The 21967-nt window shown below is 35.9% G+C and overlaps 1 protein-coding gene across 4 annotated transcripts in view; it reads right to left on the minus strand.

Moving 5' to 3' along the window:
• Positions 1-21967, minus strand: part of LOC122226167 (lymphocyte antigen 75) — a 133379-nt gene that overhangs the window by 41669 nt on the left and 69743 nt on the right. For all 4 annotated transcript variants that reach the window (XM_042948929.1, XM_042948928.1, XM_042948925.1 and 1 more), the window contains 8 exons: positions 20287-20416; positions 18837-19063; positions 14757-14922; positions 12925-13092; positions 11474-11590; positions 7086-7280; positions 4342-4568; positions 2807-2975 (listed from right to left, as the gene is read on the minus strand). In XM_042948929.1, the coding sequence (XP_042804863.1) occupies positions 2807-2975; positions 4342-4568; positions 7086-7280; positions 11474-11590; positions 12925-13092; positions 14757-14922; positions 18837-19063; positions 20287-20416 (1399 nt within the window). The remainder of the gene's footprint in view (positions 1-2806; positions 2976-4341; positions 4569-7085; positions 7281-11473; positions 11591-12924; positions 13093-14756; positions 14923-18836; positions 19064-20286; positions 20417-21967) is intronic.

Genomic DNA, 21967 nt, shown 5'->3' on the forward strand with positions numbered 1-21967 from the left:
CAATTAAAACTCTTTCCTTGAATTCTTTTTATCTTGGTAATATATAACGAGTTTTACCTTGCCATGTAAAGAACTACTTTTAAAAATCACATCTACAAGTGAAAATTTGGTAATTTGTTTACACAGTGCAGTGTATCTGCACAGCAAAATCTGTCTCAAACAAAAAGTCTAAGTATGGCTTCTGTACCCATTAAATAATAACTCCCCATTCCTGTCTGCCCCCAGAAACCACCATTGCACTTTCTGAATCCATGAATTTGACAACTCCAGGTACCTCATACAATTCAAGTCATATGGCATTTGTCCTTTTGTGTCTGACTTATTTCACTTGGAATCATATCCTCAAGATTCATCCATGCATGTTGTATTATGTGTTAGAATTTCCTGCTTTTTAAATGCTGATTAATATTCCACAGAATGTATATACCACATTTTGCTTATGCATTCATCTGTCAATGGACAATTTGGGCTGCTTCCACCTTTTGGCCATTGTGAATAATGACGCTTGTGAACAGGGTTGTACAAATATCTGTTCCAGTCCCTGTTTTCATTTCTCTTGAGAATATACCCAGAAGTGGAACTGCTGGATCCTATGGTAATTTTATTTAAAAATTTTGAGAAATCTCCATACCATTTTCCACAGTGGCTACACACAATGTTTTATTCCCACAAGCAGTGTACTAGGGCTCCAATTTCTCCACATCCTTGCCAACACTTGTTATTTTCCTTTTTTGTTTTTTGAAGATTCAGTTTTTAATGTTTGCTCTTGTATTAGTTTCCCAGGGCTGCCATAATAAATTACCACAAACTTGGTGGTTTAAAACAACAGAAATTTCTTCTCTCGCAGTTCTGGAGTCTAGTCTAAAAGTGAGTGTCAGCAGGGTTGGTACTTTCTGGAGGCTCTGAGGGAGAGTCAGAACTCCCAGCTTCTGGTGGTTGCTGGCAATCCTTAGCTTGTAGCTGCATCACTGCAATTTCTGCTTCCATCATCAAATGGCCTTCTCGGTCTGTCTGCTTCTCTCCTCTTATAAGGGCACCAGTCATTGGATTTAGGGCCCATCCTTATCAAGCATTACCTCATCTTAACTAATTACATCTGCAAAGGCTATTTCTTTTTTTTTTTTTAATTTTTTTAACGTTTATTTATTTTTGAGAGAGAAAGAGACACAGCGTGAGCCAGGCAGAGAGAGAGGGAGACACAGAATCTGAAGCAGGCTCCAAGCTCTGAGCTGTCAGCACAGAGCCTGACGCGGGGCTCAAACTCATAGACTGTGAGATCATGACCTGAGCTGAAGTCGGACGCTCAACCGACTGAGCCACCCAGGTGCCCCTTGAATCGATTTTTTAATTTATTTTTTTAATAAATTTTTTTAGTGTTTATTTATTCTTGAGAGAGACGAGTGTGAGCAGGGGAGGAGCAGAGAGAGAGAGAGAGAGAGAGAGGGAGAGGAAAGCACAGAATCTGAAGCAGGCTCCAGGCTCCGAGCTGTCAGCACAGAACCTGACACGGGGCTCAAACTCACGAACTGTGTGAGATCATGACATGATCCAAAGTTGACACTTAACCGACTGAGCCACCCAGGTGCCCCATGCAAAGGCTATTTCTAAATAAGGTTGCATTCTAAGACTCTGGGTGGATGTGAATATGGGGGGGGCGGGACACTATTCAACCCAGTATGGCACTGAATTTGTTTGTTCATGTCATTCAACTTGATCCTATAAAGTCTGTTTAGCTAACACAGATGTCCTTTCCATTTTCTCATGTATCCTCATTGTTTTTCTAAAACATTACATTCATTTTCTGTACCTAACACCTGGGATGTCAGGTTTTGATCATCCATTTATTTCTCATTCTTGATATCATTCTCCCTTTCTTGTATTCACTTGCTTCCCTAGATGAGGTTTTCACATTTTCTTCTGCCTGAATCTGTTTAATTCCAAATGTTGGATCTTCTCTAGAATATTCTTTGGAACAGAAGCATGGCAAGCGCTGAGAGCCAGAGGCTTCAGAGACCACCACCGCCACCATCTCTTGGCTTGTCCAGCAGGCCCTGCAGCTCCGGGGTGGGCGGGGGGGCATCTTAGCTCTTCTGTTCTTCATTAAGGCTCCGCCTGTCAGGATGAGCCCAACCCTGGTGGAAGGGGCTCTTTCCTTAGATTTTAAGAATCATGTAAGTTTGGAAAATGCTGAGTTACACAAAGTTAAACTGCTGTCTTTACTACAGAAACTATCAGAGCCGTCAATATGATAAATCAGACCTGAAGTATTTCCCAAATTTATGTGCTTTTGAACCCTTTTTTACTGTTTTTATTTATTTATATTTATTTTTGAGAGAGAGACAGCATAAGCAGAGGAAGAACAGAGAGAGAGGGAGTCACAGAATTCAAAGCAGGCTCCAGGCTCTGAGCTGTCAGCACAGAACCCGACACGGGGTTTTGAACTCATGAACTGTGAGATCATGACCTGAGCCGAAGTCAGATGCTTAACTGACTGAGCTGCCCAAGCACCCCAAATTCTTTTTTAAAAGCAGTGTCAGCCTTTGAGGAACATTGCTAAGTGAAACCAAAATTCACAAATTCTAGAGTAGTATGTACCTGGTGATAGAGGAACTGAAAGTCTTTGGGTACATACCCTAAATGGGTATATCATGTTCATCTCTCTTCACAAAGTATCAAATTTATTTTTGTAGGATGTGTGAATAAACATTATTTAAAACCTACAAAAAATTCCTTTGAGTATTTAGTCATGTGCACAAGACAAAATGTCATATTTTAATTAATATAGTTATTCAAAATCAAGTCTTACATTTTGTAGGTTTATAACAAATAGCACCATCCCTAACAGACTTGCATTTTTCATGTGTCCAAATTCCTTTTGGATCCAAGACAACACAATTTCCAGCAGATTTTTTATCTTTCCATGGGATGTAGTCAAATGTACTGCCATCAGACCATTCAAAACTTGATTCACTTCCCTGTTTTAAGAATAATAGAGATAAAAAAGCTTAGCACATTTTTAGCATAAGAATTGCTTTTAATTAAAAAAAAATAATACAGAAAACCTGAATCCAGACAAAAGAATGTTCAAAAAGAACAGTAAGAAGAATGTATATACTTTAAGAAATATTGGAATGGATTGTTAATTATTTGCTTACAATTGTTATAGGTCTGGACCTATTTGTAAAATCAGGGATTTACTTTTGATGCATTGATTTGAGACATTTACTCTGGTGCAATTTAAGTAGGACTTTAAATTTATAGACAGTTACTATACTCTGTCCCTAGATTTATTTATTTATTTTTTTTAAGGATGAGTTTATATAATACTTGAAATTAAATGATGTGCAAATGGCTTCCATTTGTCACAATTACAGATTTATATTAGCAACCTTCATATTACTCTGAATATTGTTTTTTATGTTTTATAGTTCTGTGGTTTGTGTCTCTGGCTACATGTTTTATATTACAGAAGCCATCAAGCAGCAGGGGTTTGGAAGAGGAAAATACTTCCCAAGAAACTCATATGGGAAGATTACTTTTGATTTTTCCTTTATTCTATAAACCTAATTTGTCATGCTTTTTAAAATTTTCTCCACTTTGTTCTAAAGATTATTTAAATTAGGTTTTCAATTCTAATCTCTATAGTAGCCTATTTCTTGGGGGGGCGGGCAGGAACTGGACATTATTATAGGTACATGAATATACTAATTAATAGGATTCAAATAGTGGCACAAAAGATGTATTTACTACCAAAACATTATCTCAAATAGTGCTCATTTGTAGGGTGAAAGTGAGAAGAAAATACACATATTAGTTAGTCCTAATATTAAGAATTTTATTTGACATCTTATATAAATTTTTGTGTTAATCCCACTATAATCCTATATTAAGGAAAATATTATCACCCCAGTTTTACCAATGAAGAAATTAACTTCCAAAGATTAAATGACCTGCTCATGATCACCAAACATAAATGGAAGACCTACCACTAATACCAGAACTCGGGTTTTTCTGATTCGGTGCTATTCTTTTTTCTCAGCTTTGCAATTAGTCTGCCCCATCTAGGTAACAGAGAGGTGTTGTTGAGATATTAATCTACTGGGCCCTTAGGATGGCCTGGCAGTGTCTAGGGCGGCTGCAGTCCAGGCCATTTGCTCTACTACATTCCACAAATACAATTTTCTATTTAGTTTCTGTTGTAAAAAGATAAGAAAGCACTATGCTATGCAAATTGAGTCCCAGGACTTACTCTGATGTTATACTCTGAATTAATATCTTATGCTCAAATTTCCAACCTTCTAACACATTTGGAAAATTTCTGGAAAACAAGACAAGACTTACATCGTGACTTGAGAGCCCAACCCATAGTGGAAATCCATCACGTTTTACGATATCTTCCAGAAAGAGCTGGCCATTTTGGTCATGAACACTTGCCAAATAACCTCCACTTTGAGAACACATGTTCAATGCTTCATACCATGTTACCTTTTTTTGAATAACATTATAAATACCATCTTCATATGGAATAAACAGTGGCAGAGTAGCATTATATTCTTCCTTGTAGTCAACTATAATATTTAAATTAAGAGTATTAGTGATTAAATTTAAATTATTTAAAATACATATTTTGGGTAAGACTGGACATGCAACCATTTCTAAAGTTAAATAAAACTGGATTTTTCTTATTAACAAGGGAGGTAAAATGCATACTTTATTTTTCGTATTGCCACAACACATATAATAGGTTCTTAAATAGTATAGTTGCCTGGTGGATTAAAAAAAAGATATAAACATTGTTTTTCATTTAAGGAACTTACATATTAATTGCAGACATTAAACAACAATACTTGAAATTCAGGCAAAACAATTATCTACTCTAATATGTGTGACTGAGTAGAGAAGGAGAGACTCATCTGAGTTAAGAGAGTCAGAAAGCCTGCTTATCAAATTAGGTTTCCAGAGTTTAGGTGAGGTGAATTAGGACCAAAAAGAAATAAAGTAATCAGAAAGCTAAAAGCAAATGAAGAATAACATAACAGTAACAAAATGACAACAGTAACAACAATAACAAAAGCACAGTGATAAGGGTACTTGAAAGAGGCACAGGAGCCAAGTGAAAGAGCTCCCAATGGCCCAAACTAGAACAATTTTAATAAAATATTAAATAATGTAGGGGGCGCCTGGGTGGCTCAGTCGGTTGAGCACCGACTTCAGCTCAGGTCACGATCTCACGGTTCGTGAGTTCGAGCCCCGCGTCGGGCTCTGGGCTGATGGCTCAGAGCCTAGAGTCTGCTTCTGATTCTGTGTCTCCCTCTCTCTCTGCCCCTCCCCCGTTCATGCTCTGTCTCTCTCTGTCCCAAAAATAAATAAACGTTAAAAAAAAAAATTAAAAAAAAATTAAATAATGTAGTATATTGTATTATAACCCAAAGTATAAAATATATACCATGAGCTGATACTGATATAAATAACTGAATAAATTTTAAAATGGGAGAGAACAGAAAAATCTCTTGCGTGGTAGAATTCCAAATAATTTACATACATACACCCTTCTCAGGAAGGTGGAGAATAACTCTTCAGCCTGTAAATATGTACTAAATATACTGACTTCCTTAAAAAGAGTACAGCATGGAAATGGGGAAAAGAATAACTTTGCAGTGGAGAAAGCTGACAAACACCTAGAGCCAGGTGATCAAGGTTAAAATCAACAGTGGGAAGTCGTGTTGATAGCATATACCCTTCATATGATGTGATGAAAATGACACTTTAATTCTGTGGTTTTTCCTAAACCTCAAGCCCACAACTCTAGTTTAATCATGAGAAAAACATCAGCCAACCTGAAGGGAGACACATTCCACAAAAAACGTGACCAAAAAAATACATGACCAAAAAAGTGCTCCTCAAAACTGTCAAGGTCATTAAAAGCAAGAAAAGTCTAAGAAGCTTTTACAGCCAAGAGAAACCTAAGGAGACGAGATGACTATATTAGCATGGTATCCTGTATAGAATCCTGACTAGAAAAGGGATATTAAGTAAAAATGTTAAAAATCTAAATAACGTATAGACTTTAGTGAATAAGTAATCCATCATATTGGGTTTCTTAGTGGTGACAATTGTACCATACCAACACAAGGTGTCAACAATAGGGGATACTGGTTATGATATATATGGGAACTCTCTGTACTGTCTCTGTAACTTTTTTTATAAACATAAAATCATTCTAAAATAAAAAGTTTGTTAAAGAAGTAAAACAAAGGTGGAAGACTTCTTGTCAATAAAAAACCATAAGTAAAGGTGCAAATGAGGATAAGCATACACTATACATGGGACAATTAAGACATCAGCCTCACAGAAAAAGAGCCTTATTGAGCCAAGAATGGGGGGAAAAAATCAAGGTTGGAAGAAAGCCTAGAATTTTAGGATAGACAGTGTTTCTAGAAAGTCTTAAAAGCTTACATGGACCCAAAGTAATTGGTAGTAGGGAATCCCTGGAGATTGTTGATGGAAATGGTGTTCCAGAAAGTTATTCTGTGGTACTATGAAGGGAAAAGGTCAGCCTGGATGTTAGCAGAGGTCTTAAAACAGTTTTTAAGCTGTGAAAAATTTTAAACTGATATGCATTTTAAAATAGATTTATTTAAGGAGTTAGGCAAATTTAAGAGAAATTTATTTTCAGCCTAGAATGTCAAAACTCTACCCAAACACACTTTCTTATTTATAAAAATCTTCTCCATTCTTCAAGACCCAACCAAGTTTTACTTTCTTCTCAAAGCATTTTGTTGTCATTATTTGTTTTCATTGATCCCTTTTGACTTTCCAACAAATTTAAGTCAGTACCAAATCACCTAAAAGTAACCTACATGAAGCAATGATAAAGAATTTCATGCTGTCTCCCCAACTACATTTTACTCCTTGAGATCAAGACCATGACACCAGGAACTGTATCTTTTCCTTCCTGTGTAACTTCCACAGTACCTCTCACAGGACTGAAAATAGAGGAGGCACTCAAAAAATATAGTTGCATGATTCCCACTTGCGGAGCTAATTAGCCTTATGGAGTGAAAATTCTACATTAGCATACTTACCCATTTCAATTTTACAAGCAAGAATGCTGTTCTGGTTATAGTAAAATATTTCTTCAATAGCATTGAAGGTTTGAATATCCCAGAAGCCATCAGTACTCAAGCCAGCAAAAAAATTGCCATTTTTTATATCTGGTCTTCCTCCTCTCCAATTTGTGTATGACAGCATGGTCTTATCAGACCACAGAAGAGAATTATCTAGAGAAGAAACAGTTTTTCTACAATTAGAGATTAAATCACAATTTGAGTTAGAGTTATGAGGTTAATATTTCAAACTCAACTAATTTTCTTTCTTCTTTACCTGCTTTCTAAAAAGTTATATAATTATGTATATCTCTTTATACATAAAGAGATAAATATTTAAATATTTTCTGACTATAACAGTAAATTATGCTTATTTTTAATTTGGAAATTACAAATTAGAAACATAAAAATTAAAATTTACTTATAATTTCACCATCCTGCAATAACTTTATGCTTACTATTTTTAACGAAATATTCATTTTTACTGTATATATGTTTAATTGCAATGAAAATTAGTATAATCATTTCATTTAAAAAATTAATATATTATAAAACTAGTGACAGAAATCTCTTCTCCGGACCTAAGCCATACACAATTGTGCACATTTATGTCAATCTAATATATATTTGACCTTTTCCTTTCATCATATACAAAATGAACTCAAAATAGATCATAGACCTAAAGGTAAGAGCTAAAACTATAAAACTCTTAGAATAAAACATTGGCGTGTGTCTTTATGACCATAGGGCAGGCAAAGTCTTCTAGATATGCACAAGTGATAAAAAATAGATAAATTTGATTTCATTAAAATTAAAAAGTTTTGTGCTACAGATTATACTATCTAGAAAGTGATGGCGGGTAGGCACCTGGCTGACTCAGTTGGTAGAACTTACAACTCTTGATCTTGGGATTGTGAGTTCGAGCCCCACATTGAGAGTAGAGATTACTTCAAAGAAGTAAAGTGATGGGAGAAAATATTTACAAATCATTTATTTGACAAGGAACTTATATCCAGAATATATAAAGAATGTTTATTGATCAACAATAAAAAAGACAAATAATTAAAAAATGGATAAAGGTTCTGGGGCACCTGAGTGGCTCAGTTGGTTAAGTATCTGTCTCTGGATTTCGGCTCAGGTCATGATCTCTGAAGATTCGGGAGATTGAGCCCCAAGTCTAGCTCTGTGCTGACAGTATGGAGACTGATTTGGATTCTCTCTCTCTCTTTCTCTCTCCCCCACTCTGTCCCTCCCCTGCTCACACTCTCTTTCTCTCTCTCTCTCTAAATAAATAAACTTAAGAAAATACAGTATTAAAACAAATAAACAATGGATAAATGATCTGAATAATGTATTCTCCAAAGATGATATACAAATAGCCAATAAACACATGAAATTATGTTTAATATTATTAGTTATCAGGGAAATGAAATAAAAACCTCAATTAGATGCCACTTCATAACTACTAGGGTGGCTACAATAAAAAAGAGAGATAAAAAGAAGCGTTGGCATACGTATGGAAAAAATGGGAAGGTATGGAAAATGGTATAGCAGCTTAGAAGAACAGTTTGTCAGTTCTTCAAAGGATTAAAAAAAGACCCAGAAATTCCTCTTCTAGGTACATACCCAAGATAAATGAAAATATACATCTACAGAGAAACTTGTACATGAATGCTTATAGTGACATTATTCATAACCAAAAAAGTGAAAAGAACCTAGATGCCCATCAATTGATGAATGGATAAATATGGTATATCTGTACAATAGAATATTATTCAGCCATAAAAAGGACTGATATACTGATACACACTATAGTACTGCATGGATAAATGCTAAGTAGAACAAGCTAGTCACAAAAAGAATCACGTATTGTATGATCTCATTTATATGAAATGTGTAGAATAGGCAATCTCTAAAGACAGAAAATAGATGAGTAGTTGCTGGGAATTGGGAGAGGGGTAGGGAATGAGGAAGGAGTTCTAATGGGTACGATGTTTCTTTTTGCGGTAGTGATACCTGCACAACTCTGTGACTGTCTTAAAGGCCATTAAATTGTACATCTTAAATGGCTGAATTGTATGATATGGGAATATATCTTATTAATGCTTTTGGAAAAACAAGTTGCTAGGCCTATTAAAATCATAAATTGGCATAAAGAGTGAAGTAATTATAAGGTACGCATACCCGTTGTTGTCCTGGTTGTTTGTAGCTTTCCTGATTACCATCTTCTGAGGAGAGATACCTAAATATCTGCCTGCAGCAAAGATACACTAGAAATACTGTACATATGATTGGTTCTTGCTTGCTGCTTTCTATCACCTCCTGTCTCCCAGTCACCCTTTCCTTCTTCCCAAATGTTAAAGTTACAATTTTCTGGACAATATGATGGGCAGTGATATATTTCTAAAGTTGTTATACAAAAGGATCACTTTTTCACTTGGCTTGAAGTATCTTTTAGTTGACAAGTGGCTTCTTTTAGTAATTTCTATTCATGGCCCTATTTTCGAAAAGTCTGAACTTTTTAAAAAACAAAATCCTTTGTATAGGTGGTATATATAATTAAATATTATTTAAGATTAAAGTAATTTAACAAATCTATGGGTGTGAATCAAGCCAGTAAGAATTAAATTTAAACTAAATTTGCTGTTTGCTTGAAACATCTTTCTATATGTCACTCATATTTCTACATATTTTAGTCAGAAATCCTGTTACTCATACAATTTATAAAAGAAGTTAAGATTATTAAAAGGAAGTTTACAGATCTGAAAATGCTTTTTGGAAGAAAGAATACATTTTCAGGTGTTTCTGATAATATAACTAATAAGGTATATCAAAAGCTAAAATTGAACTCTGTATCCTGGGTACGGTCTCCACTGGTTCCTATGGCATCAGTTTCCTCAGTCATTTTCATGTACAGCTGGCAACTTTCCACCTAGTTTCTCTCCATTTTTTCCCCCTTCCTTAATTTTAAGGGTATTCAAGTGTCATTGGAGAAAAGATTTGGGCACGGAAGTCCTACTATGATGAATTCATCTTCAACTGGCAAGCTAAGTCTTACCTATTGCTTGATAGCTTGATTTTTGTTAACTCATCTGTAAGCCATAAATATTTAAGAAAAACTTCAGCAACTCTAAGAAAGAGTCAGGTTAGATAGCAAGGTGAAGACTATTTTTAAAATGGTTATATTTGAGGGGCGCCTGGGTGGCTCAGTCGGTTAAGCAGCCAACTTTGGCTCGGGTCATGATCTCGCAGTCCGTGAGTTCGAGCCCCGCGTCGGGCTCTGTGCTGACAGCTCAGAGCTTGGAGCCTGTTTCAGATTCTGTGTCTCTCTCTCTCTGAACCCCCCCCCCCCCCCGTTCATGCTCTGTCTCTCTCTGTCTCAAAAATAAATAAACGTTAAAAAAAAGGTCATATTTGAGTAATTTAGCTTCTGCCTATGGCTATCACTGTCCCTTGTCTCCTACTAAGCCCCACCCCCTTATTGGGTAAATGTATGCTTTTGATATATTATGTCCCAGAGTGACATTTTTCCTAATTCCAAACTTCTATGATTTTCAGGACATCTGTAAGTAAGTATTTTTCAAAACTGGCACAGTTCAAAACTGCTTTTTTAAAGCAAAACTGCTTTAAAAAATTTCATAGCAATTATACCTTGGACTTGTGGTATTCAGTCCCAATTTCAAATATTCTATCCCACTGTCAGACTGTTTCTCATTTTTCTAACGTATACTCTAAACCAATGCTGTAAACCAAAAGGTGCAACATTAATAGAAGTATAATTCCATTCTCACTCATCCCATATTCTTAGGAGAGATATAAAGTCAATATCGAAGGTTTCTGTGACAGTGTGGTCATTTTTAGTTAGTCTTAAATTGCTAGAAGGAATAGTGGAGAAAGGAAATTATTTTCTACCATGTGACTCTAAGCTTGGTGGTAAAGGCATTTTAATGGCAGATTAGAGATACAAAAACTGTCTGGTATTTATGTAAGTTCTGCTAAGTGCATAATTATAATTTTGTATATCGATAAACACATATGTTGAAGAACTATACATCTGTAGCTTGATAAGTAATTTATTAATTTATTAAAAAAATTTTTTTTAACATTTATTTATTATTGAGAGACAGAGAGTGACAGAGCATGAGCATGGGAGGGGCAGAGAGAGGATGAGACACAGAATCTGAAGCAGGCTCCAAGCTCTGAGCTGTCAGCACAGAGCCCGATGCGGGACTCAAACCCACGAACCACGAGATCATGACCTGAGCCAAAGTCGGACGCTTAACCGACTGAGCCACCCAGGCGCTCCATTGATAATTAATTTATAATGAAGTATGAATATAAAGAAAACCAGTAGATTTATAACTTACTTTCATAAGTTATACCTAATGTGACCCACAAAGCCATATTATTCAAGTGCAGAAGTTGCTCAAGAACAAAGTTATTCTCTTTTTCATCTCGAATACTCAGAACATGTGATTTTGGATCTGTTAAAAAAAATAGTCAATAATTTTAATAATTACTTATCTAGAACACTTTGATAGATTTAGAAAATTTTATTTCCTAGTTTAATAAACTCTAAAACAATATTGAAAAATAAGACAGATGTGTAAATTAAAACTATCTCATTGTATGAAAATGAATAGATTAATAAGTTTTCAAACATTTTGATGTTAAATTTTGACATTCTGATGTCAAACATTTTGATGTCTTATAGCCTAGTATAAAATTATAGCTGAGTAGAGAATTTAAAACATTGATTTGCTTCACTTTTCCTCCATTTAAATCTTGTTTCGAATTGGTACAAATTTACACTGGTAAAGATACACTGTCAAAAACTATAATAAATATAACCTCTTGGATGGTCTATATGCTAGATCTTTTTCTTTAGAGATCACTCTGATATTTGGATTATACAAGTTTAATATTTCCCAGAGGGTGTCCCTCAGGAAATTAGCAGGAATTTCTCAGAAAAAGACTAGATGGATAAAAATGTCACAAACATTAATTAAACAAAGTTAAACTACTTCATTTGTGCCTGTACTTCTTAAAGTACATGCTAATATATATTTGATAATGTCTAACAGGAAACAATGGCATGTAGTGTTTCTCAACCTTGCTCTTTTTCAAAGGATTCTTTTTTGTAGACTATCTCTCAAGACTAGTTTCTACATTTTTGGGAATTGGTTTGATATTTTCCATAAGAACTTCCCACAGTTCCCAGGTCCACTGCTGAGAAGTCATAAAGCCTCAGTGGATCTCACCGACAATATCTGGAGAGTCCTGAGAGCCACAAGTGTGAAATATGCATTTCTTTTATGCAGAGCTCTTCTTTGCTTTCATTTACTCACCTGAGCTTTCAACTATGCAAATTTGCCTATTTTCACTTTGCCTGTAGCCTCGCTTGGTTGAACATCCAGTTCTCTGCTTGCTAGTGTCATTTCTGTGTCTTTTAAAGTAGAACTCATTTTGTTCATACATGTAAAGACAGACTGGTTCTCTAATGGATAGGTAAAGGAGTAGCCCCTATATTCTCCATTTTAACTAAACACAAATTTTAATTTTTTGTTGATAATGTAGAAATTACGAGATGAGTATTTTTGAAATCTAGTCGCTAGTGCTAATTAAAAATATTTATAACACACTCAGGTGAGACTTGTTTTTTTAATGAACAAATGTAATGATTACTCATAAGTTGCTCAAGAACAAAGTCATTCTCTTTTTCATCTCAAATACTCAGAACATGTGATTTTGGATCTATTAAATAAAAAATAGCCAATAATTTTAATAATCACTTATCTAGAACACTTAAGATACTTACTCAGATTCTGGCATTTAGAATGAACTTCATCTGGTGTTACTGCATGATATTTAGTCTTTCCTACCATGAAATTGTAGCAAGAGTTCTGAAATGGTATCCACGGAGTTGACAGAATGGGAGAGGGACACTGAACACTGTCAACCGGTTTGATCTCTTTTTCAGTCTCATCTGAAAAAAATGACAATGGTAAGAATTCTAATCTTAGATGTAAATGTTAAATCCTGTTCAGAGTAATTAGGCTTGATGTGTAGGGAATATTCAGGAAGCCAATAAATAATAGCTTAATGATGCCTGTTCTGTTTATACTCAAATATAATGTGACCTCTTAACTGGGTTTCTGTAGGAAGGAGTTTATTTAACATAATTTCTTTCCCCTGCTGTGGAGTGAGTGGGAGAATATAAAACAATAGGTCCTATTAGGTTAAATGTTGTTTCTGTATTCTTGTATCACCAAACCTCAAATACAAGGGGCAACCTCAGAGACTACACAAGGATATTAATAATAGGCACCTAACTATAACTTTGGGAACTCATCTTTAAGTTTCTGGTTACTGGTATTTCTCTAATTTTAATTTTTTTACTGTTTATTTATTTTTGAGAGAGGGAAAGAGCACAAGCGATGGAGGGGCAGAGAGAGAGAGAGACAGAGAGAGAGAGAGAGAGAGAGAGAGAGAGAATCCCAAGCAGGCTCTGTGCCGTCAGCAGAGAGCGCAATGCAGGGCTTGAACTCACAAACTGTGAGATCATGACCTAAGCTGAAGTTGGACACTTAACCAACTGAGCCACCCAGGTGCTCCTTTTCTCTAATTTTAAAGATAAATTTTAATTTTTATTTATTTATTAAAGGTACATTTTAATGAAATATGTGATGTTCTAAGTTGTTGCTTTAATGAAAGCAAACAGAAATAGTTGAAAATGTGATTATGGCTTTTATTATGAAAAAGACATATACTCCAGGAGATGCAAATATAGATATACTCTACTCAAAGTCAACAAACAGATTTAATATGCAGTAGAGACCATCCAGCATGTCTCCCAGGTTGCAACAACTCCCTTTGGGAAGTAGTCTTTTCTTTCTACTGCAAACACACACATGTGGGCCTCTGGCAGCTGTAAAACTACTTTACTCTGACTGAGCTAGAGATTGCACACCTTACTCTAGCGAGGTACATCAGATTCTAAGAATTTGGAAAGTATAATTTAGGGATAGTCAATCCATCTCCAGTTATGGCTATCATTGAAAGCTACAGAGCTGCCATGTTTTACCATGCACAGAGAGAAGCATAAAGTATATAAAAAGAAGAGTGCGGGTCTACAGAGAGAAACAGAAAGGACAGGTGGGAGACAGTATCTCTGGGTTCCAGATTCCATTCAGTTTCTGATTCCCATTCTTCATGAGGCTCAGCGATATCCTCATTTTTGAGGATCTAAGTGTCCCTTTTGGCTTAAGCTGGCTTGAGCTGGTTACTGTTACTGGCAAACAAATGAATCTTAACAGTGACTCTTAAAAAGAAAGATTAGTTGTTGATCATAAGAATTACAAAAAAATAATTCTCACAAATATGAGTTTTCTATAGAACATAAACACAAAATACATACAAAATGAGACCAACGGGAGTTAAAACTCAAAGGTCAAGTACCATTGTCAGCTGACAAAAATAAAGATACAACATGTCTAAAATAACAAATCAATGACAAAGTATTTAATATATAATAATTGTACTTGAATTTTCACAACAAATTTTGTTGTAGAAAAAGAACGTGATTATAATTTCAAAACCAGATTTTACAAAACCACCCCGCATAAATTAAAATATTTAAAATTAGCATACTTCCTGGATAGTAGCAAATAGCACCTGGTTGCTGATGCTCACAGTCAGATGTCTTCCAGAAACCATCAGTGTCTAACATCACACAGTCTTCAAGTTGATTATTATTTTCAACCCAGCGGCTAAATTGAAGATGTTTCCCATCTGACCAACCATAGTTGAGTTCATCCTGTAAGCAGCCGAAATACAGTTCAAGTGGCAATACTTCATGATATCTCCTTTGTATTATTTCAACCCTCATGCTCAATCTAATAACTTTTAATTTTATCTTATATTTAGCACATAGTTACACAGCACTTACCACGTGGCAGGCACTGTTCTAAGTGCTTTGCAAAGATTAACTTATTTAATCTTCCTAACAACCATATGAGATAGGAACTTTTATATTTCTTTCACAGATGAGGAAACTGAAGGCATGTAGTGTGCCCAAAGTCACATAGAATGTATACTGCAGTGCTGGGATTCCAATCCAGGCCATCAGGTGCTAGAGTCCATGGCCCGAGTCATTATGCTAGGCTGCCTCACACATAGTTGGAACTATTGGTTGTTGCAAGTCAGAAAAACAATTATGTGGTAGTGTAAAGAACATGGGCTCTGGAGCTACGCATATCTAGTTTTGAATTCTGGCTCAGTCCCATATTAGTTTTTGATTTTGAGTTTACCTTGCCAAGTTTCCATCTCCTTATCTATTAAACCGATATGACACTTAACCTCTCAGGGCTGGAATTCGTGGGGTAACGTATAAAACATGTAACTCAATGGCCAGCTGGTGCACAGGAAGAGCTACATAAATCTTGGCTCTCTCCCTCTAACCCTGACTCAGGCCTTTTGGCTCTCACACTGCTATTTTTACACTTGTCTTTGTAGAAAAGCTTCCTCATTCACTAAACTCTATTGTGCACTAAAAGTCTATGAACATTTATCTTTACATCCTGACAAGGGCCTGACCACCCACCTATCTTGAGGGAGGCTTTACAGAATAGGTACAAAAGTCCAGGGTACAGACCTGTTTGGGCTTCCCCATGGTGCTGTCAGAGCACCAGCCCTTATACATTGACCCAATGAACTAAGCTGTCCTGAGGCCCAAGGCAATTCTGCATCCCTGGTTTATTTGGAATACTGGGCAAAGGCCACACACAGTATCCTTAGTGAACCATAGGCCACACACAGTATCCTTAGTGAACCATAAATAACAAACATGTTCAGGCTTCAATACCACCAACTATTTCATTCTGAAAACTTCTCCACCAGAGTTCCAGTTGTAACCTTGTGGCCTAAGCCTCTGACCTCAAATGTGCCCTTTGGCCATGGGATGTTGCTTGCACTTGGTTATTACCCTGGATTTCTTCACCTTTGTTGCACTCACAGCAGGTCTTTGGAACTTCTATTCCTCATAGATAAATCACCGCACCTTCTATCTCTCTGCTGATTGTGATCTCTCTTTATTACGACTGTAAGCGTCTCTTTACTAAATTCTTGACCTTAATTGATCTTAATTAAAACCTGCCTTTCCCAAGGGAATAAGTTCCTTTCAACACCCACAAGGGAAGGCTGTTTATTTTTCCATTCTCAGATACCGCAGGGCTATGAGAATGGGATAGCAGGTTATTTTTTATCTCCTTCAGTCATTTCCTTTGAGGTTTATGCAAGCTCCCAGATTCCTTGCTCTCTCTGACATTCACTGAGGACTTGCCTCCTTATTCCCCCCTGATATTCACTGGGGAGATACCCCATGTCTTGCTCTGTCTTCTTGGTCCAGCCATCGACTTACAGACATTAATGTTCATGTGGGTAATTCATCCAGCTCCCAAGCCTTCTTGACTTCCTCTCTTTCTATGTATTTCCACTTCTGTGTACTTGAGTGACCCACTGCCACCACCACAGTCTGAACTTTATATAAACCAGAACTGCCGTGAGCCTTACTTCAGGCCAACATCATTTCCTGCATGAATTTCTGTAAGAAATCTCCTAACTGCTCGCTTCCTTACCCACCCTCTGCCAGTATAATTCTTCTTAAGTAAAAATCTGATATTGTCACTATCAGGTTTAAAATCTTTCAATACCCTTCCATTGCTTTCAGTATAAAATGTATCCTGTCCATGCTCTAAAGATTTAAGGCAGCTTATGCAAATACATAATAAACAGCTACATAGAATATGTTAAAGAGTGAAAGAAAAAAGAGAAACATAGGTACAGATTGAAAATAGGATAAGAAATAAGGCCAAAATCCTTAAGTGGTGAATAAAAAGTTACAAAATGGTATGATTCTAATTATCTTAAAAATATACATGTGTGGGCACCTAGGTGAGTCAGTTGGTTAAGTGTCGGACTTCGGCTCAGGTCATGATCTCACGGTTTGTGGGTTCGAGCCCCGCATCGGGCTCTGTGCTGACAGCTCGGAGCCTGGAGCCTGTTTCAGATTCTGTGTCTCCCTCTCTCTCTGCCCCTCCCTCACTCTCACTCTGTCTCCCTCTGTCTCAAAAATAAATAAACATTAAAAAAAAATACATGTGTACATAGAAAAAACTTGAGGGATATATATCAGATTACTAAATCATATTTATCACTAGTTACTGGGATTATAGGTGATCTTAATTTTCTTTTAAAAATATTTACTATAAATTTACAAATTTTCCACAGGGATGGTATTGCTTTTGTTTCAAAAGGTTAAAGGTGATTGAAACTAGGAAATGTAATAACTTATTACTACCCTCACAAGAGACACAATGATGGGTTTCACATAAACCCAAACACTGAAGAGGAAATAAATAAAAGCAATGTTATGAAAGAATTGATATAGTAAGTCTTAAAAACTAGTTCAAGCTGACGATCTGGCTCTGAGAGTCTCAGAGAAAACATTCAAGCAATTTCTAAATGCTAGTTTTAACTGAGCTTCTAGTACATGCTAGAATGTACTAGATTCATTTGGTAATGAATCCAAAATTTGTCAAAGGTAATGTTTACTTCTGAGTCTATTTTAAGTTTTTTTCACCCATTCTCCAGTTCAACTCTTGGTGTGTGCTAGGACTAAATCACTTTCAATCACATTTTTTTCCATGCAGTCCTAAAACCATCTTGGTATATACCACATTGGTATATTGAGGGTTTCCCCAAGGTATATATAACTTAGGTTTACTTCACAATGTAAGGTACTCTTCTGTCCTACTCTGCCAATTGCCTTCTGAGAGTGAAGAATACTGGTTTAGGGGACATTTATCTAACAAGGGCTTCACCAGTCATGCACTGTGCAGATGCAGGGGGCAGAGTTCACATCACAATCTTTGTAAATGGCACCCCCTATGCAGAGCATAATATATGCAGCCTCACATACCAGCCCTATATTTTACCCTTCAATACATCTCAGTGGGCATACATAGAGAGCCTAGAACAGAGACAAAAATGACCTACAATGCTGACAGAAATACTACAGCTTTATTTATTATTTTTTTTACTATACCTTTATTTAGAAAAATGCTTATTAATTATAGCTAAATGCTTCAGAAGCATAAATGTTCCTGTTTATGTAACATGTTTGTAGCTTAGCACTGAGAATTAGCAGGAGACTAGTATTCTTTGCTGGGCTGTGAAATAAACTAGAAGTACTTAAGACATCTATCCAGGATCAGGCCTTGAACTGTGGTGAAACACTACTCTAATCCACTTTTAGAGAGGCTTAATTGTACTCTGCTGATTCTGAAAAGGATAAAAAGACTCTTCATCAGAAGCCACAGTACTTCTACACACTGGACCTCATCTGATTTAATTCTTCTCTTCCTCTCTGCTTTTCACTGGCTGGGGAGAGATGGCAGTTCCTGCTTCTAGCTCAGTCTTTTACTAGAATAAAAAGAAGTGCTCATCTACATATGTCCACTAGAACTTCTCCTTAATCTAAACAATAAAGCATCAGAACTTTCAACAGTGGAAAGATGACTACCACTAAAAATTATACACTTCATGAAATTTACTCAGTGGAGTAAGATTTTACAACCTCTGGGTTCTTTTGGTCTGGTATGAGAAATGCTGCGCGCAACAAAAATTTCACGTTTCGTCAGTCAATCCTGGCAGTTGGGACTGAAAACTTACGTCTCGACTGGAGAGTCCAATCCATAAAGAAGAGTTATGAAGGACCGTCTGCACAGTTAGGAACGCCTGCTGGTAAGGGTCTGTGATGCTCACCAGGTGCATGTTATCTTTCTGACACTCCTTCAGAGCATCAAACCAAGTCAGACTCTTCGGGATTATTTTGTACAAATTATTTAGATACTTTATAGTGTCTGAAGTATTCTGCAAGGTCTGTCTGCTTTCAATTTCTGTGTGTAAAAGAAAAAAAAAACACAAAAACCACCCACTCTGCAAGGCATGGGACATTTCTTCATTTCTCCATAAGTACTTTAGATATTACTTATCTATTCATTTATTTTAGATTTTCGTTGGGAGAACTAGGTATGGCTTGGTGTATACCTTAGGCAAATATGTTTGAGCCGCATCTTTTTTTTTTTCTAAAATTGGAACAAAATTGTTTTTGTTAATCTGATTTAGGAAGGAAAAAAGGCATAAGTAAAAGTAGGCTACAATGAGATTACCATTTCAGATTGGTATCAAATACCTCCTTTGTTTGAACTCCTTTAACAAGAGGAGGTGTTAGGTATTCCCTTACAAAGTTTTAATCTGGGAGAGCTCCCATGAAAAAAATGTACAAAACAACCCACAAGAGGATATATTGAATTATTATTTTACAGTACTTCCCTGAATAAAGCAGTTACTAAACAGTATGAGACAAATGACCATAGGTTAATTAAACAAAAAGTTCCTTAGAAGCACGTGGATTATCTACTTGAGGTTCTCATTACATGATAAAGCTTTTTAGAAATTTTATTTATTTTTTTGTTTATTTATTTTTATTTTTGAGAGAGAGAGAGGGAGGGGCAGAGGGAGAGAGAATAAGAATCTTAAGCAGGCTCCATGCTCAGCACAGAGCCCAACGCAGGGATCAATCCCATGACCCTGGGATCATGACCGGAGAACAAATCAAGAGTTGAACATTTAAGTGGCTGAGCCACCCAGTCGTCCCCAAAGGTTTTTTTTTTTTTTTAATCATTTATTAAGAACATTGTGATCAATGGAAACAATGTGATACTTTTGAAAAACATCTTTTTTGAAAATATGGACCTCTTAAAAAAAAAACATTTTTTAACATTTATTTATTTTTGAGAGACAGAGACAGAGCACAAGCGGGGGAGGGGCAGAGAGCGAGGGAGACACAGAATCCAAAGCAGGTTCCAGGCTCAGAGCTGTCAGCACCAATACTTAATTTTGATATTTAATTAGGTAAAGCAATGACACTTGAAAAAAAATCACATTCCATTTGAGATAATCTGACTCACTGAACCAATATGAGTTTAGCCATGTTGAAAATTTAGGGAAGCTATATGTTTACAAATTAATATTAATTCATTTATAAGATTTTCATGAAAAAGTAGTGTATATATCTAACAGCATAAAGTAGCATAGTTATCTAGATGATAATTCATACCTGAATATCTCTGACAGAGAGACAGAGTGTGGTGCTCACTGCAGGAAGTAAAATTCCATGTCCCAGTATAAGGCGACTTTTCGAGGTTGAGCATTATAGCACAGTGGTATTGGGACTCTTCCTCAAAAATCTAAAGGAAAAGGCAAATATGTACAAATAATCATGAAACTACCTGTCTGAAGATCCCAGCAAGAGAACTTTATATTCCAAATTGGATTTTTCGTCCTATAAAAATTTCATTAAGGAGCTGACTGTGAAATCACAAGAAAATCCTCCAAAAGTTCCAAAGAATGGGAAAAGGGCAATTAACTTTAGAAATTATAAAAGAAAAAAGGAAAGGACCCAAATAAGTAAAATCAAGAATGAAAGACAGATCATGACCAACACAACAGAAATAAAAACAATAGTAAGAGAATATTTTGAGGAATTATAAGCCAATAAAATGGGTAATCTGGAAGAAATGGACAAATTCCTAGAAACATATACACTACCAAAACTGAACCAGGAAGATATAGAAAATTTGAACAGACCCACAACCAGTAAGGAAATCGAATTAGTAATCAAAAATCTGCCAAAAAAACAGGAGTCCAGAGCCAGATGGCTTTCCAGGGGAATTCTACCAAACATTTAAGGAAGAGTTAACACCTATTCTCTTGAAACTGTTCAAAAAATAGAAATGGAAGGAAAACTTCCAAACTCCTTCTATGAAGAGTTTCATAGGTTCGAGCCCCACGTCGGGCTCTGTGCTGACAGCTCAGAGGCTGGAGCCTGCTTGGGATTCTTTGTCTCCCTCTCCTTCTGCCCCTACCCCACTCGCATTCTGTTTCTGTCTCTCTCAAAAATAAATAAACATTAAAAAAAATTTTAAACAGATCAAGAAAAACTGGTACAAGATTAAAACTCAATTATAGTAATATTTAACACTCTGCTATCATTCTTGATATTTCAAAGCAAAAAAAGTAATGATGAATAATTTAATTTATTAGATGTTTTTAAATTTTTTATGTTGACAAACTGTATACTACAACAGAGTACTCACCTTAAAGCTTTGATCCTGTATCTGTCACTATAAAAACATCCATAAACATCTATTTAGATTTCATTCTCTGATCACAAATCAATAATACTAGGTATAAAAATTTTTTCGAAGTATATTGTTCCTATATTTTTTGTATGCTTGAAACATATCACACACTTAGAAAAATAAGAAAAGTAGGCTTATCCCAGGAGTTACAAATTTTATAAAAACACATACACACGTGTTACACAATAAACATGGAACTGAAATAAAATAATTATAGGAAAGAATAATATCACCAGGGATGTGTGTAAAACTTTTTTACAGAGGCAAATGTGTATTATTATTAAGTGTTTTATTTGAGAATAGTTGACACACAAAGGTACATTAGTTTCAGGCATACCACATAGTGATTTAGCTTCCCTATATGTTATACTATGCTCCCCACAAGTGTAACTACCATCTGTCACTATATAATCCTGTTACTCCTGTAACTTATTCCCATAACTGGAAGCCTATAACTTCTTCTTCCCTTCACCCCGTTTGCCCACTCTCCCACTCCGCTTCCTCTGACAACTATCAGTTTGTTCTCTGAACAAACATTCAGTTTGTTCTCTGAACATTCAGTTTGTTCTCTGTGTTTATAGGTCTGACTATCCTTTT

Source organism: Panthera leo, chromosome C1, assembly GCF_018350215.1.
Source record: "Panthera leo isolate Ple1 chromosome C1, P.leo_Ple1_pat1.1, whole genome shotgun sequence".
NCBI lineage: Eukaryota > Metazoa > Chordata > Mammalia > Carnivora > Felidae > Panthera > Panthera leo.